This window comes from Nannospalax galili, unplaced genomic scaffold (genome assembly GCF_000622305.1).
Source record: "Nannospalax galili isolate Female #2095 unplaced genomic scaffold, S.galili_v1.0 scaffold510, whole genome shotgun sequence".
Taxonomy (NCBI): domain Eukaryota; kingdom Metazoa; phylum Chordata; class Mammalia; order Rodentia; family Spalacidae; genus Nannospalax; species Nannospalax galili.
In genome coordinates this window covers 2,583,739-2,609,682 of record NW_008329677.1, presented here as the reverse complement: position 1 = coordinate 2,609,682, position 25,944 = coordinate 2,583,739, and the positions used below count along the sequence as shown (strand labels likewise).

The 25,944-nt window shown below is 41.5% G+C and overlaps 1 protein-coding gene across 3 annotated transcripts in view; it reads left to right on the top strand.

Moving 5' to 3' along the window:
- The window catches only part of Slc24a3 (solute carrier family 24 member 3), a 571,799-nt gene that overhangs the window by 386,408 nt on the left and 159,447 nt on the right, over positions 1-25,944 (top strand). For all 3 annotated transcript variants that reach the window (XM_008841377.3, XM_029567633.1, XM_029567635.1), the window contains exon 4: positions 22,273-22,347. In XM_008841377.3, the coding sequence (XP_008839599.1) occupies positions 22,273-22,347 (75 nt within the window). The remainder of the gene's footprint in view (positions 1-22,272; positions 22,348-25,944) is intronic.

Here is a 25,944-nt window from a genome sequence, read left to right as displayed (position 1 = left end):
ATCTGAAAGAAAACCAAGACACAGAATACTGGGTGTTATCTCTCCATTACCCAGGACAGTAACCCTGAACCTATTTCAAGTGGCAAGTCCAAAGTAAGAAAATGTCAAGTTGTATATGTTTTATGTATGTTTGATGGTCTTGTTCTAAAAGTGCTTCTGGTAGAGTTTGGGGGAAAGGGGGAGAGATGGGAGAGAATACCATGATACTAGAAGTCACATTAGGCTGAGAATTCATTTTCTGGCAGTGGGGGGGTGTCTAGTCAAGTTGCATCAAATCAGAAAGTCTCAATTTCTCCATGTTTTCAGCAGCGCTTGCCGATGACGTCCATTTCAAGGGGTGATTTTTAAGTCTAAACAGGAATCTAATGGATCCAGGCTTCTAATGGAGCACCTGACATGCAGCAGGAAATTCTCAAATAGTAGTTGTTTCTTCTCTTCTTTTCCCTCACCCAGGATAACATATCATGGGCCCTCAGGGCACCAGGGGTGGAAATGAAATAGGGTTAGTAAATACTGAGTGTGTCTGCACTTCTGGGTGCTCTGATGGTAGCATAAGTGGTGAAAGGAGTAGGAAGTCCAGCAGAGAAAGAAGACGAGCGAGGACTGCAGCCAGCCGCAGTGACAAAGCCATCTGCTGAGCTGGGTGGGAGGTTGGGAGAGCAGCAAAGAGCCCTTGCCTTACTTGGGAGGGCTTGCAGCCGCCCTGACCAGTTCTGCTGAAACTTACTCTCTTATTCTTGGGTTTGTTTCTATTAGATGAAGGAGTGGGTTCTTTTAATTCTTTGCAGTTTTGTAAAACTGACTTTGAGTTAGCCATCACCTCAGCAACCTACAGCATTAATATAGCCCCTTGAAAGAACGGCATTCCTGAGAAAAACTGTAAAACTCATATTTATTCTTCATCTCAGAAACTCATGAGAAGAACCTGTTACTTGCTACTCATAACTAAGTCACCGTCCAAAAATGACATCGAATAGCAATGAATGTCCTGAAATCCTGATGAAGCTCCTTGGTGGAAGCAAAAGCAGATTATTTCAGAGACTCTGGGGGTGATTTTAATTTCTTAAATAAAAGAAAGTAAAACCAAGAAGAATTGATGGATGAAAAATTCTATCATCACCTCCAGTCTATCGAATTTGTATTTCAAGAATAGCCATATTTATTCCTCCATGTTATTCTCAACAAGGAGAAAGAAAAATAGTTGGATGGCTAACCAAGGACAATAGATGATCCCAAAATTACTCTAGGCAGAACTGTAAGTTTTACTGGTCTAGGGTTAGAAGGAAACTTGTTTCTATTATAATAGTACCAATAACTTGCTCCATCCCCTTGGGAATATCAAGTCTTCTTCAGTGGACCTCAGCCTCTCATTTATAAACTACAGAAGACAGTATAGGACAAGATATCATTAAAACAAGCTCCCTTATTTTATGTTTGGGGGAAGAAACCTCCAGAAGTCATCTTGTGAATGATTGGAAGAGGATCATGAACTACTCTGGGTTTTAAAGCATCTTTCTCCCCTATGTGATGAATAATTCTTCACCAAGGGTTTCAACAGCCCTGGTCAACAGGTGCTAGTATGCCTAGAAATATGCAAAAAAAAAGACTCAACGTGTGGCTTAGCCTGTTCATGCTGCTGTAACAAAATAATTTAGACTGGTATCTTATAAACAACAGAAATTTATTTCTTAGTTGCAGAAGCAGAAAGTTCAAGATTAAGGCATCATCAGAGTCAGTGTCTGATGAGGGCTTTCTGGTACATAGCTAATGTATCTGGTATGTTCTCTCAGGATAGAAAGGGCAAGGCAGCTTTCTGGGGGCGTTTTTATGATGGTATTAGTCCCATTCTTGAGGGATTCTCCTTTACTACCCAATCACTCCCTGAAAACCCTATCTCCTAATACTGTCACATTGGTGATTAGTAACACCAAAAATTCAGTGACAGAATGTTTGTCTAGCATGCAAGAGGTCCCCGGTTTGATCCCCAGCACTGCCAAAAGTGAAAATTGCCTGTTACTTGTATCTTTCCCAGTGTGCTTTAGGCATAAGGAAAACAAAGGAATAAAATTCCTTTCTTGCTAACAAAGTATTCTAGTGGGAAAATTGTTCACAGTGTTAATAATCAGTTTGTCTTATTAAATTGCCTTCTCTCCCAACCCATCATCCAAGCTGGTAGAGAAGACAGAGTCAGCTAAATAATTTCAACACTGAGTTAAGTAATTTAATAAGTATGGGCTTTCTTCTGGAAAACCCCAAATAATGATGTCAAATTGAGAAGAAGGCATTGTATTTAGCTAGAGTACTAAAATGTTGCTGTAGTGGCCAGTATGCTTTTTAAGGCAATTTTACCACTTAACAGCTCAAACAATGCAGATTTCATTCAATTCTATAAGTAAGTTTGTATAAACTTTATGACACCTGTTTTGGACACCTTTGTACAAGATTCAGCATCTGGTTTAATATAATCCAACCTCTGAGTGGTATTTTCTTCTCACTGCACAGAGAGCATGTGCTATATCTTTATTGGCCTCGAAACTCAAAGTTACAGAAAAAGAAATCTAATGAGAAAATATGAGAAATAATTATCTCTGTGAATGTGGCTCTGAGAGTGGAAGGTGTATCCTTCTTAAAACCCATTTTTGTAAGTCTTCATTTCTGGTGGCCTACGATGCATGTTCTCTGTTATCTGACTGCCCCCTTGGACTTCTGTCATATGCTGCCAGTGAGGTGTACTAGCCGTTCAGACTTGTCCACAGTACTGTCTTTGGAGTCATTCCATGTGGGGCTTGAGTTCTTGGATGATGCAAAATCTGCAACTCACACTTTTCCTGAGAGCACACTTTGTTTTTCTTCCAGGGTCATCTTCATCTGTAGCTTTCAAGGCCTTTTCCACCTCCAACTATTTATGGGAGTCACTACCTCAATCACCCAACCCTGTCCCCAAACCATGATAATTCCTTATATCTAAACAGTGGGATGCTAGAGGTGGTTTGGACTGGTTCACATGAGTCCATTGTGTTCCTCTCTGTCCAAATTGTTCATGATGGTAGAAACCTAAAATCAGCCACAATGTTGGTATTTACACAGTGGAAATTGGCAAATTCTATAAATCAGGGTTCTCCCCTAGAGAATTAATTATTAATTCACTTTCCAGCTTGTGCCTATCTTCTGAGCTCAACACTTCCAGATCAGCAACCATCTATAAAACCACTTCCCCCCTCTCCTTCCATTTTATCAGTGATGAGTTTCTGAAAGTTAGACCAAAATTGAATGTTTTGAAATATGTTTCTTGAGCTGGAGAGATGGCTCAGCAGTTAAGAGCACTGGATGTTCTTGCAGAGAACCCAGGTTCAGTTCCCAGCATCCATCATCTGTAACTACAGTTCCAGGTGATCTGACACCCTCTTCTGACCTCTGCCGGCACTGCACAACATGGGTGCACTTATATGCATGCAGGCAAAACATTCATATACATAAAATAAATAAATCAAAGAAATAATCATCCTATGGAAATTTTAAAGAGTTATTAATGATAATTTTTCTCCTTTATAGTGAAACCATAAGCAAAATCAATGCATGTGTCCATGTGTAGCTAACAGGTTGGAATGGAACATGGGCAAAGCATCATGTAAGGTAGAGGATGGAAGGGAGGTGAGGATGGCGCTTCTCAGGCTTACTGTTTCCTTACTTCGGGTCCTTTGAAGAAACACCAGGCTCTCTGAGTCACTGTTTGAGAAACACACACATAGTAATTTCTAATCATCTTAAAGTATAATTTCCTACAAAAATTCAGTTTTTAGGAACTATTTTGAAATAAAACCAAGTTCTTACTGGACTGCTCAGAGAGCCAGACCTCATGCATTCCAAAATATGCAGTGCTATCTGCTCATCTGCTCCTAGACTACCATTTAGTATTATGAGGCCAGTTTCCTTACAGGTTCCACAAGTCATGCAACACAGTGTGTTGCTAACACATCAACACAGACAATGGGTTCACATCTTGTTGCAGCTGCTCCTGCTGTCCATACCTTTCCCCAGTATAAATATGCTGTGTGAGTCCTCAATTGTCAGCAACCTCTTAATGCACAGCCACAAGTTATCATGCCACAGCTTACTGTTCACATACAAAGTCAGAAAGCTTTACCTAAAATAGTTTCAGGTTTATGGAAAAGCTACAGGTAGTACAGAGAATTCCCAAAGGTCCTTCATTTACTTTCCCCTAATGTTAACATCTTGAATGACCATAGTGACATAATCAAAATCATGAACTGATATTGGTACAATACCATGAATTGATCTACAGACCATTTTCAACTTCCATCAATCTTCCTGTTAGTCTACTTTTCTACCCCAAACCAAGAATCCACAATGCATTTTGCCATTGTATTCCTTTAGTTCCCTCTAATCCATGACAGATTCTTTATTTCTGTGACCTTAACAATTTTGAAGAATTATTTGGGGTTTGTCCTCTATGTTCCTTATGATTTTATTATCTTTTTAGTAAAATATTACATGCTGTTACACAATTTTCAGAATTATTATGCTATGAATATGGTATATTAATCTTTCTTTACTTTTGAAATCCATCAATATAGTTGCTCACATGTGTTGTGTAGGAAAGGAGAGTTTGATCCTTTTTATTGCTGAACACAATTCAGTTGTATGTGTGTGTTGAAGTTTGCTTGTCCATTTACCAGTGGAAAACATCTGAGTTACCAGGAAATCTGCTGTGAACATCTGTGTACAATATTGTCTACAAATGTTTTCATGTCTGTAGGGTAAACACTGGGAGTGGTATGTAAGTACATGTTGAATCCTTAAGAACCTATGAAATGGTATACCAATATGATTGTGCCTTTTTATACTCCAGTTAACAATATATGAGCGTTCTAGTTGCTCCACATTCTCACCAACATTTGACAAGGTTATATGATCAGTATTTATTTATGTATTTATTTGAGGTTGTGTGTTCTGAGACAGTTTTAATACTATCCTAGGCTGGCCTCCAACTCACAATACTCCTGACTCAGCCTCTTGATTCTTGGGATTACTTACAGTTATGTGCCACCATACTAACATTATGGTTAGTCTTACTAATGTTATTCTACTGAGTTTATAGAGGTATCTCATTATGGTTTTACTTAAATTTCCCTAATAGCTAATGATGTTGAACATCTTTTCATGAGCATCTTAGTCATTTGTTTATCTTCTTTAAGGAAGTGTCTGCTCACATGTTTTCTTGCTCTCGATTAGGTTGTTTTCTTCTTCTTCTGAAATGGTTGATGTTTACATATAATGAATATAAGTACTTTATGAGATGTATATTTCACAACTATTTTCTCCAAATCATGGATTTCCTTTTTCATTTTCTTAGTAGGCTTTTTTGAACAGCAAAGGTTTTTGTTTTAGTTTTATTGCTTTATTTTGTTTGATGTGATTTGTTTTATCAATCTTTATTCTTTTTTTTTTTTTTTTTTTTGATTTTCCCTTGTCTGTGCTCTATCTAGTAAGTTTTTGTACAACTCAAGGTCACAAATATTTTATCATATGTTTTCTTTTGGAATGACTCTCAAGTGGCAATAGCTTCTAGCATTTTATTCCTTTTTAATTTATCTACCTAATCACTGAACTCTAAATCTAGGAACCAATGATCTTCTACAGTTAGGTGCACTTAGCATCATTAATCTTTGACCCACGAAGAAATGCTTGTAATAACGCAGGAAAATTTCATTTCGTTCCTGCCAAATGCTCATGTGTTGGCTCTACTTGCTCCCCATCCTTAGTTTGCAAGCTCTAGACAAGGACTTGGGCAAAGAAAGTGGTGTTCTAGTAAACACATAAGAACTGGCTCTTCTAAAAAAAGTATTTATAAAATCCCCAATTAATAGTCATTGTGAATTTCCAGGGTGTATTTACAACATGGTCAATTTTAAACCACCAATGTTATATCAAATAACTGGGAAAATTCCTGAAAATGTGATCGACTCTCGTGATCTGATACAAGCCTGCTCCTGTTTACCACCATGCAAAGGTTATTTATTTGATGTGATTTCCATGAATCAAAAATAGGAGAGTGAGAAAAATGAGATGAAGAACAGAAGGAAGTAGAAGCCAACAGAGGAAATTATAACGCTGGCTAACTGGGCAGCTGGATTTAATCTCATTGAGAAGTCTCTGAGGGACGCTTCAGACCATAACTTGTCCCAGTGAAGGCCATGAACACTGGGTCGCTGACTTGTACTTAAGTTTGATGATAATTATCCCTAGGTTGGTAAGACATGAACACTTCTGGACTTCTCCAAAGATGAACTGATGAACATACCAGAGCACTAGTAGAAGGGTTAGGCAGAAAACAGCCACAGATGAGGTGGGAAGCTGTCCATTGTCTGAAACAGGCCAAAAGGTACAGCTGTTCCACAGATCCCTGTCCCTGCCTGGTACAAACTTGCTGAAAATATTTAACTGAGAAAAGATACCTATGGTGTCCATTAAGTACTGCTGTGGATTCTAAGTCTCCAACTGAAAGACCCTACTGATCCAACACTTCCTCCAGTAATCATGACAGACATTTGTCTTTCACTCAATTAGTAGTCTGTTTGCTTCAAAGAAAGGGAGATTTTCCCTTTGTCTGTTCTTTTAAAAATAGCTAATAAAAGTAGCAGTAATAGAATCTAATCAAATAAGTTCTCCGTTCAAGCTCCTTGATAATAAAAATGATATATAGAGGAAGGGGATGGGGCAAGGATCATTTTACAAACTGGTAAACCAATTGTATTCCCACATTCTCCTCTCACTGTGAAAACATCTTGAGCTGTGGTAGCAAGTTGTGTTCCTGGGGTACTTCCACTGATCTTCCTTTGCTTACATGTCTGACCTAATGTTTCTGTGGTTATGTAGATTAGAGAAAATCTTATCATGACAAGTAAGATGGTTTCTTCAATGCAAAAGTCCAGTCTTTCTTGGAACATAAAAAAAAATTGGCCACAGTTCTGTCTTCTCCTCTGGGAAAAAGTCCCACAGATGTGTAACAGATGGACCTAGATTTAGTCACCATCTGCTCTTCAGTTGCAATTAACATTGGATCCCAGGATGGGTTGGATTTTATCACTGAGTTGGCCATCTCCATTGACCACTGGGGAATCTTAAATCATGTGTTTGTTAGAATGTGAAACTTGGGCTAGATTTCTTTGGATGGGAAACAACTCATGAGACAAAGGAAGAAAAGGAAACCAAGCTCCTTGGCAAACCATCCACATGTGGTTGCATCCATGGAAGTGGCCTCTATAGCCTGGGAGTGATGAGCCTGGAAATCTTTCCTCAAGATGCTGTAAAGAAGAATATGAACATTTCACTGGGTCTGTTCTATTTAGAGAGCTCTACTTTTCTAAAAAGTTCATTAAAATAAAGGTGACCTCCCCCAGCAGCAATGCTGTCTAACTCTTTTGTGAATGCTTACAGACTTCTAGCTGTTGTGTTAAGAATTTTGCACATGTTATCTAGTTTCAAAGCCACCATTTAAGTATTATTATTTTCCCCATTTTTTTTTCAGACAAGGAAAAAGCAAAGCCCAAGAATGTTTAAAATATTCACCTCATATCACACACCTGAGCTATGAGCCAGGCTGTATGATCCCTGTTTCCTGACTGTGGTATCCTCTGTGCTTCTTCTGGTGGGAAGAACAACAGTAATTAGCAAGTCTCTTCCACCTCCTGTTTTGTAAAGCTCAGATAAGAACTGTAAAAATTCAAAGATAGCACTGTGTTCCAGTGGGCTTCGTAACCTTTCTATCTTCGGGGAATTCTGTGCTCTACCTCAGTGTGCCTTTAGACAGTTGCTCAGGTTTCTATTTGCAACACTGATTCTTGCTTTGTCTGAGCCCTGAGTAACTGAAAGCTTGATTAAATTTTAGCACTCTGCCTTGCAGTCACGATGCCTAATGCTGCAAGTCTGTCCTTTTCATTAGCCATAAGAACATCTCACACTGTCCCTCTAACAACAGAGATGGTTTAAAGCAATGCATTCTGAGAGCATCGTTCCCTTGAGCCTTTATTGCTTCTTAAGATCACATACCATTGGAAGAAGGAATACCAAGTGCAGACATCACTTGCACAGAGATACTAGTTGCCCTAAACTACCCCTGAATTTCAAGCCAATGTTTACCAGCCAGAGGAGAAAGAGGAGTGCATGTGCCCAGCCAAGCTAATTGTCTAACAAGAGAGGGTTTGAATCTCCTAGTTAAAAGTCCACAGTAATTATCTGGTCATTATTTTAATGCATTGTCATTGAAGTGTGAAGTTGGAAATGCTGTAATAGAGAGCGTTGGTCTGGCTTAATTTGCTGCACTAGATGGTAAGTAATAAAGTGAAAGTCAGAGTTTATGCCCCACACCAGCCAAGTCTGTTGACTTTATTCATTTCCACACATGGCCCAAGAAGGGACCCACACTCACACCACCCAGCTTGTTAGTTCTTTACACTCATCACAGGAAGGAACAGGGAAGATATCCAGTGTAGCCCATCAACACGATTGCAAGCACAACCTGTAGGACTAGGCTGAACACAGTAAAAAACACATAGCTAGGAAATGGCCTCCAGCTAGCTGTCTAAACCCAAGCTCAGGGTGCCAGTCTACAGGGGCTTACAGCCATCGCCATAATGAGGCCACTTTACTTGGATTCCGCATGACACAAGTCCTCACCCAGCTGAAGACAAATACACTGATTCTCTCTCTCTGAAGCAAGCAGTGCCCTGAATATAGTAAGACAACTTTTCCTGCTTTTGTTATATCTGTTATGTATATTTGATAAGTGCTCATCATCCCATCCATCCAAATTTTTAATTGAACAATGTGTAGTATTTACCTATGTTAGATAAAATTGTTTTGCTATCCAAATACTAGGTATTAAAACCTTGAATTTATTAGCAAGAAGATGTCAACTTGGAAGAACACAGAAGAGGGGCTGGAGACATGGTTCAGTGATTAAGAGCACTGACTGCTCTTGCAGAGGACCCGGGTTCAACTCTCAGCACCCACATGAATGATTATGAACCGTCCTTAACTCTAGTTCCAGGGGAATCAGATGCCCTCTTCTGACCTCTGCGACATTGCATGACACGGTGCACTCACATACTTGCAGGCAATACACACATACACATAAAATAATAAATAATAAATAAAATATTTTTTAAAGGAAGAACACAGAAGAAACTTAGAGACCATGACAAATCAGAAAATAAGAGAACGTGCAGATGTTTTAGAACATTGACTATGTGTGCCGGTGGAAATGAATTAGTAAGTGCCCTTATTTCTATATACATTGTACGCATATTAATAGAAGATTAGTTTGCCCTCCATTCTCCACTGAGTAAGTACTGAATAAATATTTAAAGAATATGGGTTTGAAGATGTGCCCTGGGTGCTAGTGTCTCCAACCTATTCTGGTTTGAGTTGGTCATCTCTGGTACCTACCAGCTCCCAGAATGGTATTGCAGAGAGAGAATAACCAACCAACAAAAAAATAAGTGGAATGACAGGAAGGCGAAGATACAAATAGCTTGATAACTTTAAACAGCCTGGTATCTTTCAAAGGAGCCATGGTGCACCATGGGTTAGAAAAAACCTGGCACAAAAAAAAAAAAAATCCTACCCTGTTATGACTTTCCTTGAAAGCTGTGGATCAGATAATTAATATAAACTTTCAAGAAAGAAAGAGGCCTTTTAGCCTTGAAGTAAAAAGTTTTTGCCAACTTGAAAAGTTTTGAAATTTCAAAGACCTCCAGAAAAGTTTTTTTTTTTTTTTCTAGTACATATAGTACATCCCTAGGGCAGAATCAAGTCCTGATTTTCAAAGAAAAGCCTGAGAAGACCTCAGTATTGGTAGACAAGGCCTCTTGTGAGCCAGTCTTGTATGGAATTTTCAGAACTCTCTGACTGTGCTGCCTGAGTTGACATCTCAGGACCTCTCCGGCTTCCTCGAATTCTTTTTTTCTTCCTTTCCCACTCCTCAAGGACACTTTCTCCTCCCCCTCAATGCAGGTGGCACAGTGATTCTTATTCAAGATATAGTCTGGACTTATCCTTTTAGTTATCCCAGCACGATCTAGAAGGCCCTCTCTAAACTCAGCTTTACCTATCTCTCCAAGCCTCATCTGCCTCTGATTCCTAATTCTCAATGTGCTCTCCAGCAACAGTGAATAATTTGTAGTCTTCAGCACAAATTACATTAATTTATGATGCCATGCTTTTACTCACGCTGTTCTTTGCCAGTTCTTTTCTGACATCTTTGCTGTGCTAATGCCTGTTCATCTTGTTGGATGTAATGTATCACCTTCCCCAGATAATCTTACTGTACCCTTCCCCTCAGTGGCTCTATGGTTAACTTTAATATCAAACACTCTTGTTACATATTTAGCAAGCATTGGCAGTGCCCACCAGGTCCTCATGAATGCTCTCCCCTGGTTTGTGTGCATGTCCATTAGCTCTTGTGTGCTCTGTTGCTGATGGATCCCCCTTGTGATGCTAAAAGAGCTATGTTGGTCTACTCATGGCACTTCTCTGAGATTCACTGACAGTGGACAGTGTCTGGGAATTTGCATTTTCTGAGAGCGCTCAGTAGCCTGTGAATGACCGGTGCAGGCTATTTGGTCTTAAAGCAACAAAGATTCTCTGGTGCAATCTGAACTCCAGAGTTTGGTGCAAGGTTGTGCTCAGGCTGTGGTGTCCCCTGGTGGTCTCATCACTGCTTGGCCTCTTCCCATTGTCAATCCTGCCTTGTTCCTACTTTACTGGTTCCCCTAATGTGTATGGATCCACATCTGCATATGTGCTCCTGGAAAACTCAACCAAGGTTGCTTCTAGGCAGCCAGATATCTTTTCCTTGAATTGAGTCTTACCACTTGAGGACCAATAACCTTTTATTCTAAATGGCCCATAAATGTACAGATTGAGTGGCTGCTGAACAGGAAGTGAATTCTCCATCCTCATTAGCTTGAGTCTACTGGGAATGGGGGTTGTGGGATTCAGATTAGGGACTTTGAAGTCTTGCAACACTAGATTTGTGTCAGCAATGACTCTACAAATAGGGTATTTTCTTATTCACTTCAAACCTCAGTTTACTCATCTATAAAGTGGAGATTCTGTTGACCCAACTTCTGGATATGTGTTATTGTAAGATAAAATGAACTGGTGCATGTCAAACACTGGTCCAGCCTTATTGAAAGACTTGGTTTGATCATTTGTTCATTCATTCACATTCATTCATTGAAAAAAATAGTCCAGAAATTGTGCTTAGTACTCTTCTAGTCTTTGGGATACAGAAGTAAGCAGAACTACCCTACATGTCTGCCCTTTTCAAATTCACATACCGTGGGCCTGAATATAGACCTGGCATACACATAGACTACTTCAGTGAAGTTCACTCTCTCAGCAGCAGTGGAGTTGATTCTTCTTTCCTGGAATCATCTGGAAAGACAATAGGACAAAGAAGTGATTAAAGACTCATATAGTCATGGATGTAAGATCGTTAGACCTAAGATGTGTTCTCGTCTCTCTTTCTTCTGCTCTCAAGGTTCTCCTCTGTCCTCTATGTTTCCCTTCTCCCCTCTCCCCTTACCCAAGGCTTCCACAGTGGTTCCCTCTGCTATTTCCCATCCCCACTGTATCCTTTTCTCTTTCCTGCTCTTCACTGAAAGACTCGCCCTAAAGAACTTTCCCCAGGGTTCCTTTGCCCCTGGTTCCCAGCCTAACTAGTAAGAGACAGAATGAGAGGAAAGAGATGGGATGGGAGATGTCGAGCATTTCATCCCTGCTTACTCCTGGCAGGGTTAGGGGAACAGAAGTTTGTTTGGGTGCCCAGAACTTGAAACTGTGGGAAGCTCTTGCCTCCTTTGACCTGAAGGTGTAAGAAGCAGGAACAGAGTTGCCCAAGCGGAATGAGTGCAAGAAGGGGGTTTACAGCAGGTCTATAATAACAGGAAGAGTCCTGAAGGCTTCTACAGGACCAGAGTCCTTCACAGTATGTTTCTTCCCTTGAACTCTCTATATTAAAACCACCTGATGCTGGTTAGAAATGCAGATTCTGGGTCTCAGCTCAGATCTGATAAACCAGATCTTCTAGAATCAAGGCTCAGGAACCCTAATTTTTAAAAAATTTTATTTATTTTTATTTTATGTGCATGCATGTATTGCCTGAATGTAAGTGCACCCGTGTCATGCAATGCCCACGGAGATCAGAAGAGGCTGTCAGATCCCCTGGAACTGGAGTTACAGACAGTTGTTAGCTGCCATGTGCGTGCTGGGATTAGAACCCGGGCCTTCTGCAAGAACAACCAGTGTTCTTAACCTCTGAACCATCTCTCCAGCCCCTGGGAGCCCTCATTTTGTGTGCCTTTTCTGGGGACTTTGGTATACATTACACAGTAATACGGTAACAACCTGGTTTTGAAGGAGTGGTAAGTATAGATGACAGTTTAAAGCCTCTGCTATACCAGTAGTATGATAGAAATGATCTAAGACTTCCACTGAGGGCCTATCTCCAGTCATTGCTATTCTAATGTGGCTTAGTGCCTACATTTATAGAAGAGGGAAATGCTGAATACAGTGAGAACTTAATGAAGAAATGGCACAGCAGGGTCAACAGAATGATCAATGATGCACTGTATATCTCAAGATAAGAGAGAGCATTTTGAATGTATTCATCAGAAGAAATGATAAAAGCTTAATGTGATAGATATGCTAATAATCCCAAGGTAATCATCACCCAGTGTATACATGAATCAAAATATCATATTGGGGCTTGATAGAGCACTTGCCTGCCTTATACTAGTAAGCCGAGTAAAACACACACACACACACACACACACACACACACACACTCACAATCACATTTTATCTTATATTAAACATGCTAATCGAGAAAAAAAATAATTAAAAATGAAAAAAAACATAGTCAAAATCATATCAGGTCAACCAGAAGATCTAGTTAAGCCACATTCCCTGAGAGATTTAAAGCAGTTTCCACATAGGCAAGAGTTTTGCAGAGCTTCTGTAAGAAGAGTTTTCCAAACCAGCAAACTCAACTCTAAATGCCACTTGGGGAGTTGGGCGCTTACAGACCCAATTTAAGGCCCCATCTTGTAGGAGATCTCCACAGAAGGGATTTGAAGTCAGGAAGGAGTGACAGAAGCAGATCTCCTACCATAGAAAGCAGACAGACCTCTTCGTGGGATGCCCTGTGACCTGATGATAAAGAGCATCAGCTAAGAGGGGAGTGGCCTGGGTTCAAACCCTGCCTCTGCCACATGCTAACTATGTGGCCTCAGCCAAGTCCCTGAATTTCCCTGTGCCTGAGTTCCCAACTGCAAGGATGGAAGGCACCCAGCATCCCCACCTACAGATTGTTAGGGTACATGGAGAGAGTGTGGCTGCCCCATTTAGAGTACCATGTAGACCCGTCACCATCTGCACCAGCCCGGCCACACACACCTGTTCCCGGGTCTTCCTTCAGTGGCTTTTGAGCAGGTGCAATAATAGTTACCAAGAACACTGCCAGCCAAGAAAGTGAATGCCTTCCTCAGGGACACAAAGGCTCACAGTTGAGGGTGTGGACAGCATGTAAAAGTCATGTGGAATAAGAGGAGAGAGAGGAGATAGAAGGAAGCAAAAGAACATGAGTTTTCTAGAAAGTTCTTCCTCCACTGAAATACTTCCCCAGAGATGGCAAATCTTTTACCTCCACAGTTCCAAAGTGGTGACTCCCAATATCGTAACACTGAATATCCTCAGCTACAACTGGCATTTTGATATGTATTTGCTTGTTTATTCATTGTGTATTGTAGTGCTCAGGTTTGAAATTGAGCCTTGTGCATGCCAGGCAAATTCTCCACCATTGAGCTACAATCCCAGCTGACATCTAGGCATATTGATACTTCTTTAAAGTGAAATAATCATGGAATTTTTGCTAATGAGCAGGTTTATTCACTTATAATCCTTTCCTTTAGAATCCAAGTCCCTGCAGTGGCCCTAAAGACCTTCACAATGCCAGCTGACAAAACCAACAACCATCAGTTATACTCCCCTTCCCTGTCCCTCTTGTTTGGAACCCTGACCTGCACTGTGAGGCTAAGCCTGTCTCCCTGTGGTGAATAGGGTCTGTGAAGATCTCTAGAAGAGCAGTGTCGTTCTGAGCAGAACCAAGAGTGGGCACAGACGACAAGCAAACAGAGTCTTCGAGGCAGCTGGCCAGTTACTCATATGAACTCACAACAATGGTGGCAGCATACATAAGTCCTATGCAAACTCAAACCAGACAAAATCCCAGCATAGACATGAGGAAGTGGTTAAGAAACCCCAGCCCAACATAGGGAACATTTGGCAGTTGATGGCTGCTGGGAGGGGAGATACAGTCTCTTACAAGGATGGGATCATGGTGGGCCCAGTGGATGGACCCATACTGAAGGACATTTGGGGACACAAATCAAACTCTATAGACCAAGTTATATATACATTTAATTGGGAAAGAGAGTAATGAGAGGTGCAGACGGGGGAGAAGAATCTAAATACCATCAAACTATATTGTATAAAGATCGCAAAACTTCAATAAAAAGTTAAGTTTTAGAAGAGTGGGAACAGGGTCATTTCCATTGCTGCTTGGGGACCAAGAGATACAAAACCTGTAAAGAAAAATAGATTCCATTTATTTGTTTATTTTTCATGCATGTGGTATATGCGCATGTTCATATGGGTGAATGTGCATGCATGTATAGGCATGCACATTGTGGGGTCTCTCCCTCCCCTCATGGGTCATTGGCCACTGGTCCACGAGGACAAAGGGAGCAGAAGCGATGAATGGGGTCAGGATGGCCAGTGAGCACTGACAGAAGAAAGCCCTTCCAGGGAGTCAGATTCAGTGATACAGCTCCAGACTCAGTGAAACAGTTCCAGACTCAGTGAAAAACAGCTCCGTTTATTCAGTGGGGGTCAGGGAAAATATAGTGTGGAAGCAGCAGCCAAAGCTTCAGCTGATAGGTGCTCATAGTATGCTTTATTTACATGTTGTAGAGGGATCCTATCATCCGACTATGGGGCAATGCTTAATTATCATATAGAAAAAACCTGGGTGTAGTTTTTACTCCAGGTAACTGTGCCAAAGGTCATGTTCCAAATAAGGTCAGGCATCCCTGCTTGGCGGCATTTTCCAGGTAAGTCAGGAAGAGAGCAGGAGGCCCCCACTGAGAAAGGGAGTCCTTCCATATAGCGCCAAGCCCCTTAGAGCTATGCAGACATGGAGGACCACAACCTTAGCAGCAGGGTCCCCCAACACACATGTGTAGGCAAACATGTGAAAGCCAGAGGTCAATGTCAGGTATCTTTATTGATCCTTCTCTACCTTATTTTAATAGAGACAAGGTCTCTCGCTGAACCTGGAGCTTACTGACTTGACAAGCCTGGTGGGTCAGTGAGCTCCAAGGATCCAGCTGTCTCCATGGCCATGCCCAGCCTTTATGTGGGTGGAGGGCATCTGAACTCAGATCCTCATGCTTGCATGGCAGGCTGTTTTCTGACCGAGCCATCTTTTCAAACTCAAGAAAAATGCTTTTAAAGAAATACATTTATTTTTCAAGTCCCAACCCTAGGAATACTTGAAATGATGTAAACGAGGAAGAAAAAGATGTTCTGTTTTTTTTATTATTATTATTAATTAAGCCACATTCCCTGAGAGATTTAGAGCAGTTTCCATCCAGGCAAGAGTTCTGCAGACCTTCCCTAAGAAGTGTTCCCCAGCACTTCATTCATGGAAATGAAAGAGACAGGAGGGCAGATGATGTAGTAAAAAGAAATTATCTGTGAAATCTGGTGACTGTCAATGCCACATAAAACAGCAGGGTTAAAGTCGTGCTGCTCAAATACATTTTCCCCATGAAGCACTTACAGATATCAACATTTCAGCTACAGCCTGTTCACCTGCATTAAGTCAAAGGCCACAATAGTTCTTGTTGTCATAGTTTTTTTTTTTTAGTTTAACCACTAAAGCCAAAGTTTTCTGGGTTTTTGTTGTTGTTGTTGTTGTTGTTGTTGGGGGCAGGGGTTGTATGTGTATGTGAGTGTGTGCATACACGTGTGATATATGTGCACATGTATGTGTAGGTATTAGTGCCTGTACGCCTGCATAGAGGCCAGAGGAGGATGTCAAGTGACCTACTTAATCAGTCTCTACCTTATCCCTTGAGACTGGTTTCTTACTGAACTTGCATCTAGGTTGGTTACCAGCGAGGACCAGTGATCCTCTTGACTCCTCTTTGCCTTCCTCTTACCCTGAGATCACTAGGGATATAAGCACACACAAAGTCTCTTTAAATGAGGGCTTGGATCTGAACTTAGGTCCTCATGCTTGCATTGCAAGGGGTCTTACCACTAAGCCATCTCTCTAGCTCCCAGTTCTCTGGTTCTATTAGTCCCAGTCAACCTCTAAAATTGCCTGATGAGATAACGCTTACATTTCAAATTCTCGGTTCATGAGCTACCTGTTCTGTGAGTTCTTCACGCACCACCTCTGTCCAACAGAACGTCTGTGCCCCATGTAAGTTAGAGAGGCACGTGGCTGTAAGAATGGAAACCTCAATTAATGGGAATTGAAACAAATTGGGGTTCTGTTTCTCATGCAGTAAGAAATACAGAGGAGATGATTTCAGGCATGGAAACTGGTGACCTTGGGTCTTATCTACCCTTACCATGTTGGTGTAGATCCTTGTGACCTCAAAGTCATACAGTGGCTGTTGCCATTCCAGACATCCAATCAAAAATGAAGGCAGGAAGAAAGATGACTTGAGTTTGATCTCTGTCTTATTCTCATGGCCAGAACTGTGTCATATGGCCGAGGCTAATTCCAGGGACACTAGAAAAGCTAAAGTTATTCCTGCTCCAGACAACATTGGAGTTATAGTTGCAAGACAAGAAAAAAGGGAAAAAAAAAGGAATGAGCTAGGGGGCACCGCACTTCTTTAATCCCAGCACTCTAAAGGCAGGCAGAACTCTGTGAACTCTGTGAGTTCAAGGTCAAGCTGGTCTACATAATGAGTTTCGGGCCAGCCAGAGCTACATAGTGAGACTCTGTCTAAAAAAAAAAAGGGAAAGAAACAAGAAAGAAAAACTCCACAAACTCCACCCTAGGATCCTCTCACCTTGAGTTTAGGACAGGCACCTATCATAAGTTCTCCAAACTAGACCTCAAGTTATTATTTGCCCAAGGACAGTGTCTTACTAAATCCAGAGCATCTGACTTTGAGTTGATGCCCACACAATACTGCTGAATTAATAAATAAATTACTCTTCAAATCCTATGATTTGACTTCAGAAAGGAATTATTTTCTCTGATGCTCTCTGAATAGCAAAACTTTAGGCATATGAAGATTACTTCAGCTGAGAGGAGAGCCTATGGTCCTGACGACCTTTAGAAGTTCTACTTTGCCGTTTTGTCTCAGGAAATTTTAAAGTCTGCTTTCTTGATAGCCATTCATGATTTTGCATTCCCTGTGACTCTCTTTGTTGCCTTGGCTATCTCTGTCGACTTCAGGTTGCCACATACAACAGCAATTACTTGGCTCAAATGTCTTTGGGTTTTAACTGATCTGGTGAACTTGGTCTGGGCTGGGACTGTCACAACTGTGTCTGTATTGGAGAGTTAGCTGCTTGTCATTTGATCTCTGACTGCCTTGGTGAGAACAACTGAAAGGAAAGAGCACTGTTCTGTGTGTCTTTTAGGCCAGCCTGTCAGCTTGGCCATGTCCCCATGGCATGCTGCTGTTGTAACAGTGATGACTGTATAAAGTACATTGTTGTATCCAGGCCCCTTTGCCCATTTATTTTCATGACTTTCTACAACAATCCTGTAAGCCACCTACACGGCACTTTGATTAGTCCCATGATGGAGGCTACAAGAGGTAAGAAAAGTCAGTCAAAGTCATACAACATGGAAGTGTCACATCTGAGATTTGATGTCAGTGCTAGCACCTCTCCTGGGCATCGTCCTAGACTTCAGACATTTCTTTTGCTAGGTCTAATTTTTGCTCTGCTGTGAAGATCATCCTTCTCGGGATCCATTCACTTCACAGAAATAACTCTGTATCAGCCCACCCTAGAACAGGATGGATACAAATGTATGAAGAATAGAGCTCTCATTCAAGAAAAGAAGCCAGATACACAAGCAAAAGCCATGCTTCTTACCCCAGGCTTCACACAATCAGTGCCTACGTGCAGACTCCCACTCTGAGGACTCTGAATGTCCCATGGAAGAAAAACCCTGGGGTAATAATACTTGAACTAAAGCTTCAAAGACCACCCCCTACTTTTGTGGATACCCCCTCACCATGTCCACTACAAGTGTCACATTGACTTGTTCAGATTTCAACTCTGTCTAGTATTTTGCAGCATGCCTTGTAAAAGAAATATTAGCAAAGAATATCAGTGACTTCTGATAGGCAGCCCCAATGTAAACAGCTGGGATTCTTAAAAATGTCTCTCCTTTTGTGGAGTTGAGAAGACAGAAAACCAGAAGGTAAGCTGGAAATTGTAAAAAGTGTCAAAGTTATCACAAATGAGATACGACTAGTGTAAAGAGAGCTAAGCTCCATGAAGGGTGGACAGAGTCCTATGGTTCAACCTGAGCTCTGCTGTTCTCTTGCCTTGTGTCCCTGAGTTGCTACAGAGATGAACCTAGGAACTGCCTGCTTCTCACAAGTACTGGAAGAACTAAACGAGATAGTTCATGCATAGGAACGTGAATGTGCCTGGTATTTCTGGCTCAGCAAACAGTGGCAAATATTATTATTCTTCCCTTCAATGATATCTTATATCCTTTAGAGATATAGGATTGGGCAAATGAATCTGAAACTGCATTAGTCTTCTGCAAATATTTATGCCAGTTGTGTGGACAGTCCCATAGATGCCATGCTTCCCGTGGAAGAGCTACAGCTTACATTTGGACTTTGAGCCTTTGTTTGGTTCTTTTATTTTTTAGTTTGGACATTTTTTTTAATGAAAACCTGTTCTGCAGTGAGTTTCATGGAAGAGAGCTACAGGAAAGGGAATTGTGATTATAGAATCAGCCCCGCGCCCCCCAGATGCCAGAAGGTGCCCTACAGCAGACGAGGTGCTTCCAGTTACTTTTCAGGCTTCATAGAGTCCCCTAATGTGCTTTATTGTAAGGTGTCTGATTGACAGTAGGTATCCCCAACCCACCTCATCCTGCTTTGTCCACAGAAATCAATATGGCTTTCCGTAGTCATCAACCCTCGAAAGCATGGAGAGCTTAACAGATCTGTTCATTTCTCATCCAAGCCCAAGCACTGGTGTTACAGTATTGGATGGGGCTTCATGTCTTGAAACAAGATCAATACTTAATATGGGAACATGCTCTTGCTGAGAGGGTGTGTGGACTTCTAAGCAGCACCAGCTGCTCCAGTAAGTTGACTGTGACAGTGATAGACAGTTTATTTAGATCTTGGTTAATCCACAGATGTGTTGCTCTATATTTCAATTACTTAATTTGGATGTCCTTTCAAGGATAATGTTAAAACCTGCACATTATTGGATCAGCCAAGTCATATAGCTAAAGAGAGTTTGAGTTGATTACAATTTGGGAATGTATTTTCTGGCTTATCCACAGAGCTGTATGATACAGCATTAATTATTTTTAATTGATAGCCTCAAAAACAACATGAGCAGAATATTTTGCACAGATTATGAATATATCAATCTATAAAATGTTATTTTTTAAAACTTTTTGATTCCCAGCACCCACATGGCAGCTACGAACCATCTTTAACTCCAGTTCCAGGGGAATCCGAAGCCCTCTTCTGACCCCCGAGCATTGCACGACACGGATGCACTCATACACATACAGGCAATACACGCATACACATAAAATAAAAATAATAAATAAAATATTTATTTAAAAAATCTTCTCTCTGAGCCTTGCTTCCTGGCTCCTGAGAGGTTAGCACAGAATAAAACGTTTACCTCTAAATTTCCTGCCATCTACAAAAATCACACAAGAAATGAAAATATAGGCTGGAAATTAGAAAATATGGGTAATAATTATAAAACACAGATATATTTATTCTAAGAAAAAACATGATTATTATTTTGATTGATGATATGACCAACTTATATGCTAATTGTTTGAGACTATGTACTCATATAACTAGACCATTTAATAAAAGAAGTTGTGTGTAGTTTTGAACATTTTCATGTAACAGTACTGTATATGCATTTTCTCCTCACTGAATGTATACTTACATAATCTACTTTGACAGTATATCACTGAGTGATGAATCATAGTTGATATAATCTATCCCCTGTGGTGTATTTTGGTAGGTTTTGATAATTTAGAATAGTCTGCTGTTTTGAAACAACTTTGTGCATTTGTGTAATATTTCTACAGAATGGAGTGTTACATTATACTTCACAATCTTACTATCTTCTCAAAGAGACCAAACACATGAAAAGGAATCAAACGCTTACAAAGGGAGGCAGGGAACAAAATGTGCACTGGCCAAGAGTCAAAAGCTTGAGATCATTTCTTGCTGGGTTTGCTGCAGAGGGCCTTATGAAAGGCAGTTGTATGCAACAGGCTAAGTGCAAAAGGCATACAATTGGCTCATGGAATTGTAAAATCCACTTCGTTTCAGTCTCAGCCAAGTCCAGAGTTCACATGGTATTGGGCTCTCTCTCTCTCTCTCTCTCTCTCTCTCTCTCTCTCTCTCTCTCTCTCTCTGACATCTCTTGGTTCAGCTTCTTACAGTGTGCACATCATTAAGCAAGCTCTCTCTATATGACCACTACCCCCAGTAGCTGCAGCTCAAGGGGTATTTATGCTCTCTATCAATCTCTACTTGGCCTCTTAAACAGAACTTCTACCCACCTGTCACTGTGTAACAAAGAATGAGATGTTCTGGTGGCTGGCCTGAGTCTTGTGCTTGTGCCCTATGATGAGGAGCAGGGGGGGTGTATGACTGGGGGCCCATGCTGTGGAGTAGTTATCAATAGGAAAATATGCTGGGAATCCAGTTATGCATCCACTAGTGAAAATGCTGGTAAATACTCTGGGCTACAAGTAACAGGGAAACTCCAAATGAAACTGGACCCAACAGAACTAGTGGTATGTTATGAATTCTAAAAGTTCTAATGCCATATGATCAGTGACATATGAGGTCATTAAGGACTCTGCTGCTTTCCAACTGAAGGTCTTCATTCCAAGTCTATCTTTCAGTCAATGTAGCTGCTGATGGCAATTAAAATCCCAAGCTTCCTGTCCACAGCTACCAATAGAGATGGAGAAATAGCTTTCTTTGGCAAAGTTCATAATTACTGATATCTGATTGAGTCAATCTAAGTCATATGTCCACCTTTGAACCAGTAGCTATTACTACTAGGAATACTATACACTAGTTGGCCAATTACTAATTATTCCTGAAGAAAGGTGGGACACCTTCCACCTGGGGCACTGTGACTATTTGAAGGCACTAGGGTCCCCTTAAGAAGTAAGGGATGAATGTTGGGGGTCAACAACACTGAAATCCAAATAAGTTATCATTCCTTAGAGAGGACACACTGAATAAAGTAAAAAAGACAACTGACTTGAAGGAGAAATTCTAGATAATGCTGTGTTGACAGCTGACCAAAATGTGGAAGCAACTTTGCACAGGCTATCCTGCAGGGACTGAGCAGGGAGCACATTCACTTGGACATGGCCATCTACTTACACTTTCATGCCAGCCATGGACTGATTCTGATAATGCAACAGTAATTATAAAATATAGTTCATATCCTCATGAACTTCTGGTGCTAGAGACTGGCAACAGACTAATAGATTTAACTTGTAATTTACACATACACAAAAAGGCGAGAAAAGTGAGTAGAGAGGAAAGTGTGGGTGAGGAGTTAGGTTGACATTTGAAAAGCATGATGGAGGGAGCCAATGGGATATCCGAGGGCAAGAGTGCTCTGGGCAGAAGGAACAGCAAATGCAGGTCCCTGAAGGTGGTGTCCGTGGTCTGCTTGGGGAATGAGAAGGTAGGCAAGAGGCGAGTGGTAGGCAGTGAGGCCAGAGAGGAAGCTAGGGCCAGGTCACAGAAGGCTTGGCGTTGTAATGATCCTGTCCTTACACTGAGTCAGAAGTTTAATTCATGAGAACAGAGGACATAATTGAAGCAGAAACTGAGACACCTGCTCCCCTTGGCTTGGTCTGACTCTAACTCTTTCTCTCCTCTCTTCCAGGCCATGTACATGTTCTATGCCCTGGCCATTGTGTGTGATGACTTCTTCGTTCCATCCTTGGAAAAGATCTGTGAGGTATGTAGAGCACATTCTCTGTGCCAGAGAGAGAGACCTGGGGTGGGGCACTGGAGTAGTCTAGCCTCTTTAGATGCAAGGACCTTCTTGAGAAAGAAGGGTGTAAGTACAAAACCTCATTCAGTCTGCATAACATTTCATACCCCAGTAGATGGGAGACTTTAATCCATACCACCAGCCTTTCCCCACTACCGTAGGCCATAACCCCTGAGTGTCCGTGGGGGCTGCTTCTAGGATGCCCTGGGGGACCATAATCCGTGGGTTCTCAAGCTTGTAAAATGTATGTGATATGCTACAGTGTTCGCAAACAACCCATGCAGATACTCTTGTGTACTTTAAGTTACCACCATGACCTAAGGCCTGTGTAGATAGCTGTTGTACTGTGTGTTTAGGGAGTCATGGCAAGACAGAAAGCTGCATGGTCCATGCAGAAGCAAATTTTTTTTCAGACACTTTCGGTCTCCCATCATTTGAATCTGCGGTCGAAACCCTCAGGTATGGAGGGCCAGCTCTGCTTTGCTTTTCTTCCCCAGTTTCCTTTTGCCTTTTTTCTTTTTTAAAAAAAAAAATTTATTTACTAATTTTATTTTATGTGTATGAATGTATTGCCTGCATGTATGCAAGTATACTTGTGTCATGTAATGCCCACCGAGGTCAGAAGAGAGTGTTGGATCCCATGGAACTGGAGTTATGAACGGTTGGTGGCCATCGTGTGGGTGCTGGGAACCGAACTCAGGTCTTCTACAAGAGCAGCCAATACCTTTAACTCCTGAGCCATCTCTTCAGCCCCATATTTCCCTCTTTTTCAATGCTGCTGTTTCTTACTCCCTATCACTTCTCCTATCTTTCCTTCCTCCATTTCCACCCTCCTTTGATCTTTGGGGTCCTCCCAGGGTAAGAACCCCACCACCACTACTTGCCTCCTTTATACTTTCCTTTCTATTTATTACACAAATGCATGGGTCGAGGTGCTACAGGCCCTGGGGTGAAAGACCTGAACAGAGAGATCGGGAAAGAGTATTACATATCATCACAGTGAATGCCAGGCAGAACAGCAAGTTCAAAAGTTACTCAAGGGCTGGCAAGATGGTTGCCAAGCCTGATGACTTGAGTTCTGTCCTCGGGTCCCACATGGTGGCAGGAAAGAACTGATTCCAGCAAGTTGTTCTCTGATCTCCACATGTGCAACATGCCATGTGCACCCATACATGCACATACATGTCTATGCACACACATGCACACAATGTAATGTTATTTAAAGTGTTCAGCTATTCACCCTATCTCTAAAGCTTTCACTCTTGACACTTTCATCTCTGCTCTGAAATTTATCTCTTTATCTGCAGGCTTTGCTTTTCATATATTTAGTCACTATTTTTAATCATAATCCAAGTTTTAAAATTTTGTTTATTTTTATTTCATGTCAATGAGTGTGTTGCCTACCTGTACATAAGTGTACCCATGCATACAATGCCTGCAGAGGGCAGAGAAGGGCATTGGATCCCCTGGAACTGAAGTTATAGATGGTTGTTAACCACCATAAGGGTGCTGGGAACTGAATCTGAGTTGTCTGCAAAGGCATCCAGTCCTCTTAGTGCTGAACCATCTCTCCAGACCCCCATAATCCAAATTTCCAAAAAGTAACTCTACCAGACACATCTTCCGCCTGGAATTCCAGTGGTCATCAAACCTTAAGGCCCTTTCTTCCTTCACCCACAGCATCTAATTCAGTACATACTAGAGAACAAGGGGGATGGCAGTCAGAATCTGTATTTCTAGTAAGTTCTCCAGTGATGCTGAGGATGCTGGTCTGGAAATCACACCCAAAGGACTGTTAAAATAAGCAGCTTCTTCTAAGCCCTGGAAGTTTGTTCATGTTTTTACTTACAAATAAGTAAGCATTCCACAGAAACTCTACTGAGTGAGGTCTTGGAAATAGGTTCCTCTGTGTGGTGACAGCAGGTTAAGGAAAGTGAAGTCTGAGATGCACAGCACAGTGACACAGATGCCTTTATGAAGATGATTCATCTTTGTATGCCAGAGACCAGCTTATAACAGTTTTGTCAGAACTACTGCCATCTCTAGGGTTCGCAGCTGTGGGGGAGGGGTGCATGCAGAAGGACTTCTTTTTTTTGAACTCTCCTTGTTCCCACCACAGTCCAGACTGAAGAGCCAAGTCGGTCTGACAAGAAACAGTACCATACCGCACATCTGTCTCTAGAAGTGCAGAACCATGTGCTTTAAGTGATTCTAGTCACTGAGCTAATCATAGGTATGCCTATGGATGTAGGTGAGATGAGGACAGACTTGGTATCTACTTGGAGATCCTATATGTTTATGTATGCTGAGAAACTGATGAGCCCTCTCTGGAATTCCGTTCTTTACAGGATCAGGGGACATGATGCTGGTCTATCTATTGTGGCCTAGTGGACTTTCCTGGCCAGCACTCTCTGTACCACCTTTGCTTTTCCCAATTTCCTTGGAGTGATATGTTGTATAGTGCTTGCTCCCGGACTAAGGCTGGGGCCAGGCGGAAAAGCTCAAAGGGATGTTGTTTTCAACATTGGTGAAAGATGGTTTCAGAAAGACATTCACATTGCTCAACAAATCATACTTAGGGCATGGATTCCCATTCAGTCTTACATACTTTAAAGGTCAAGCCAGGAAGATGTTTGAGTGAGGGAGGCAAGGAGAAGGAAAGAAGAAAGAGAAGGGCAGATATGATGATCCAGCTTGCCAGCAACAGGTCAGGCTACTCCATCTCAGCCTCTGCACCTGCCTGGGCCTCAGCTCCCCGTGTGTGAAGTGCCAGTCACTAGATTTTAGACAGCCGAGAGGGATCATCATGATGGGCACAGAGGTGTCATGAGCCTTGAGAAGTCCTTTGTCCATAGTAGACAGACTCAGACTCTGCTACACTGAGGCAAAGAGAGGAGAGTGGAGTTTCAAAGACAACCAACAAGCAAAGGCTCCGGCATGGGAGGAACATGGTGTTTCTGGGGGTCACGAGGTAGCAGCCCCAGGTTGATTAGAGGCTTGTGCATAGAAGTGGATGTCAAGTGTAGGAAGGTCTGGGGACTATGGATGTTTGAAGAGCAATAGTGGAGGCCTTCTGAGCAGTTGGTGAGGATGATGGTGCCCACTCCAAGTACTGTAAACACTGAGCTGGACTGTGTCCCAGCCAAAAGGTGTACCAAAGGCTATGGAGGATGCTATGGAAAGCATAACCTGGTCTTTGCATTTCACAGACTCGTAGGCCACTGAGCAGACTGACACATGTACAGAGGTTTTACACCTAAGCATTCAACCTTGTACCAAACATTTTTTATATATATTTTTAACTTTTACAAAAACTTTATTGAGAATTTCATACATGCATTTAAGGTGTTTTGATCAAATCCATGGACATTCCCTCCCTTCCAACACCTCCCATATCTCCCCATCACTTCTTTCTTTTTCTTTTCTTTTTTTTCTTGTTTCATTTATTTATTTTTATGGGGCTTTTGGGTACTCTAACTTCCCCCCTCTGAAGAGGTAACCCTAAAATCATTTAAGGATTAGATACAAGCTCCCAAATACTTTTGACATTTTTGGCCTTTG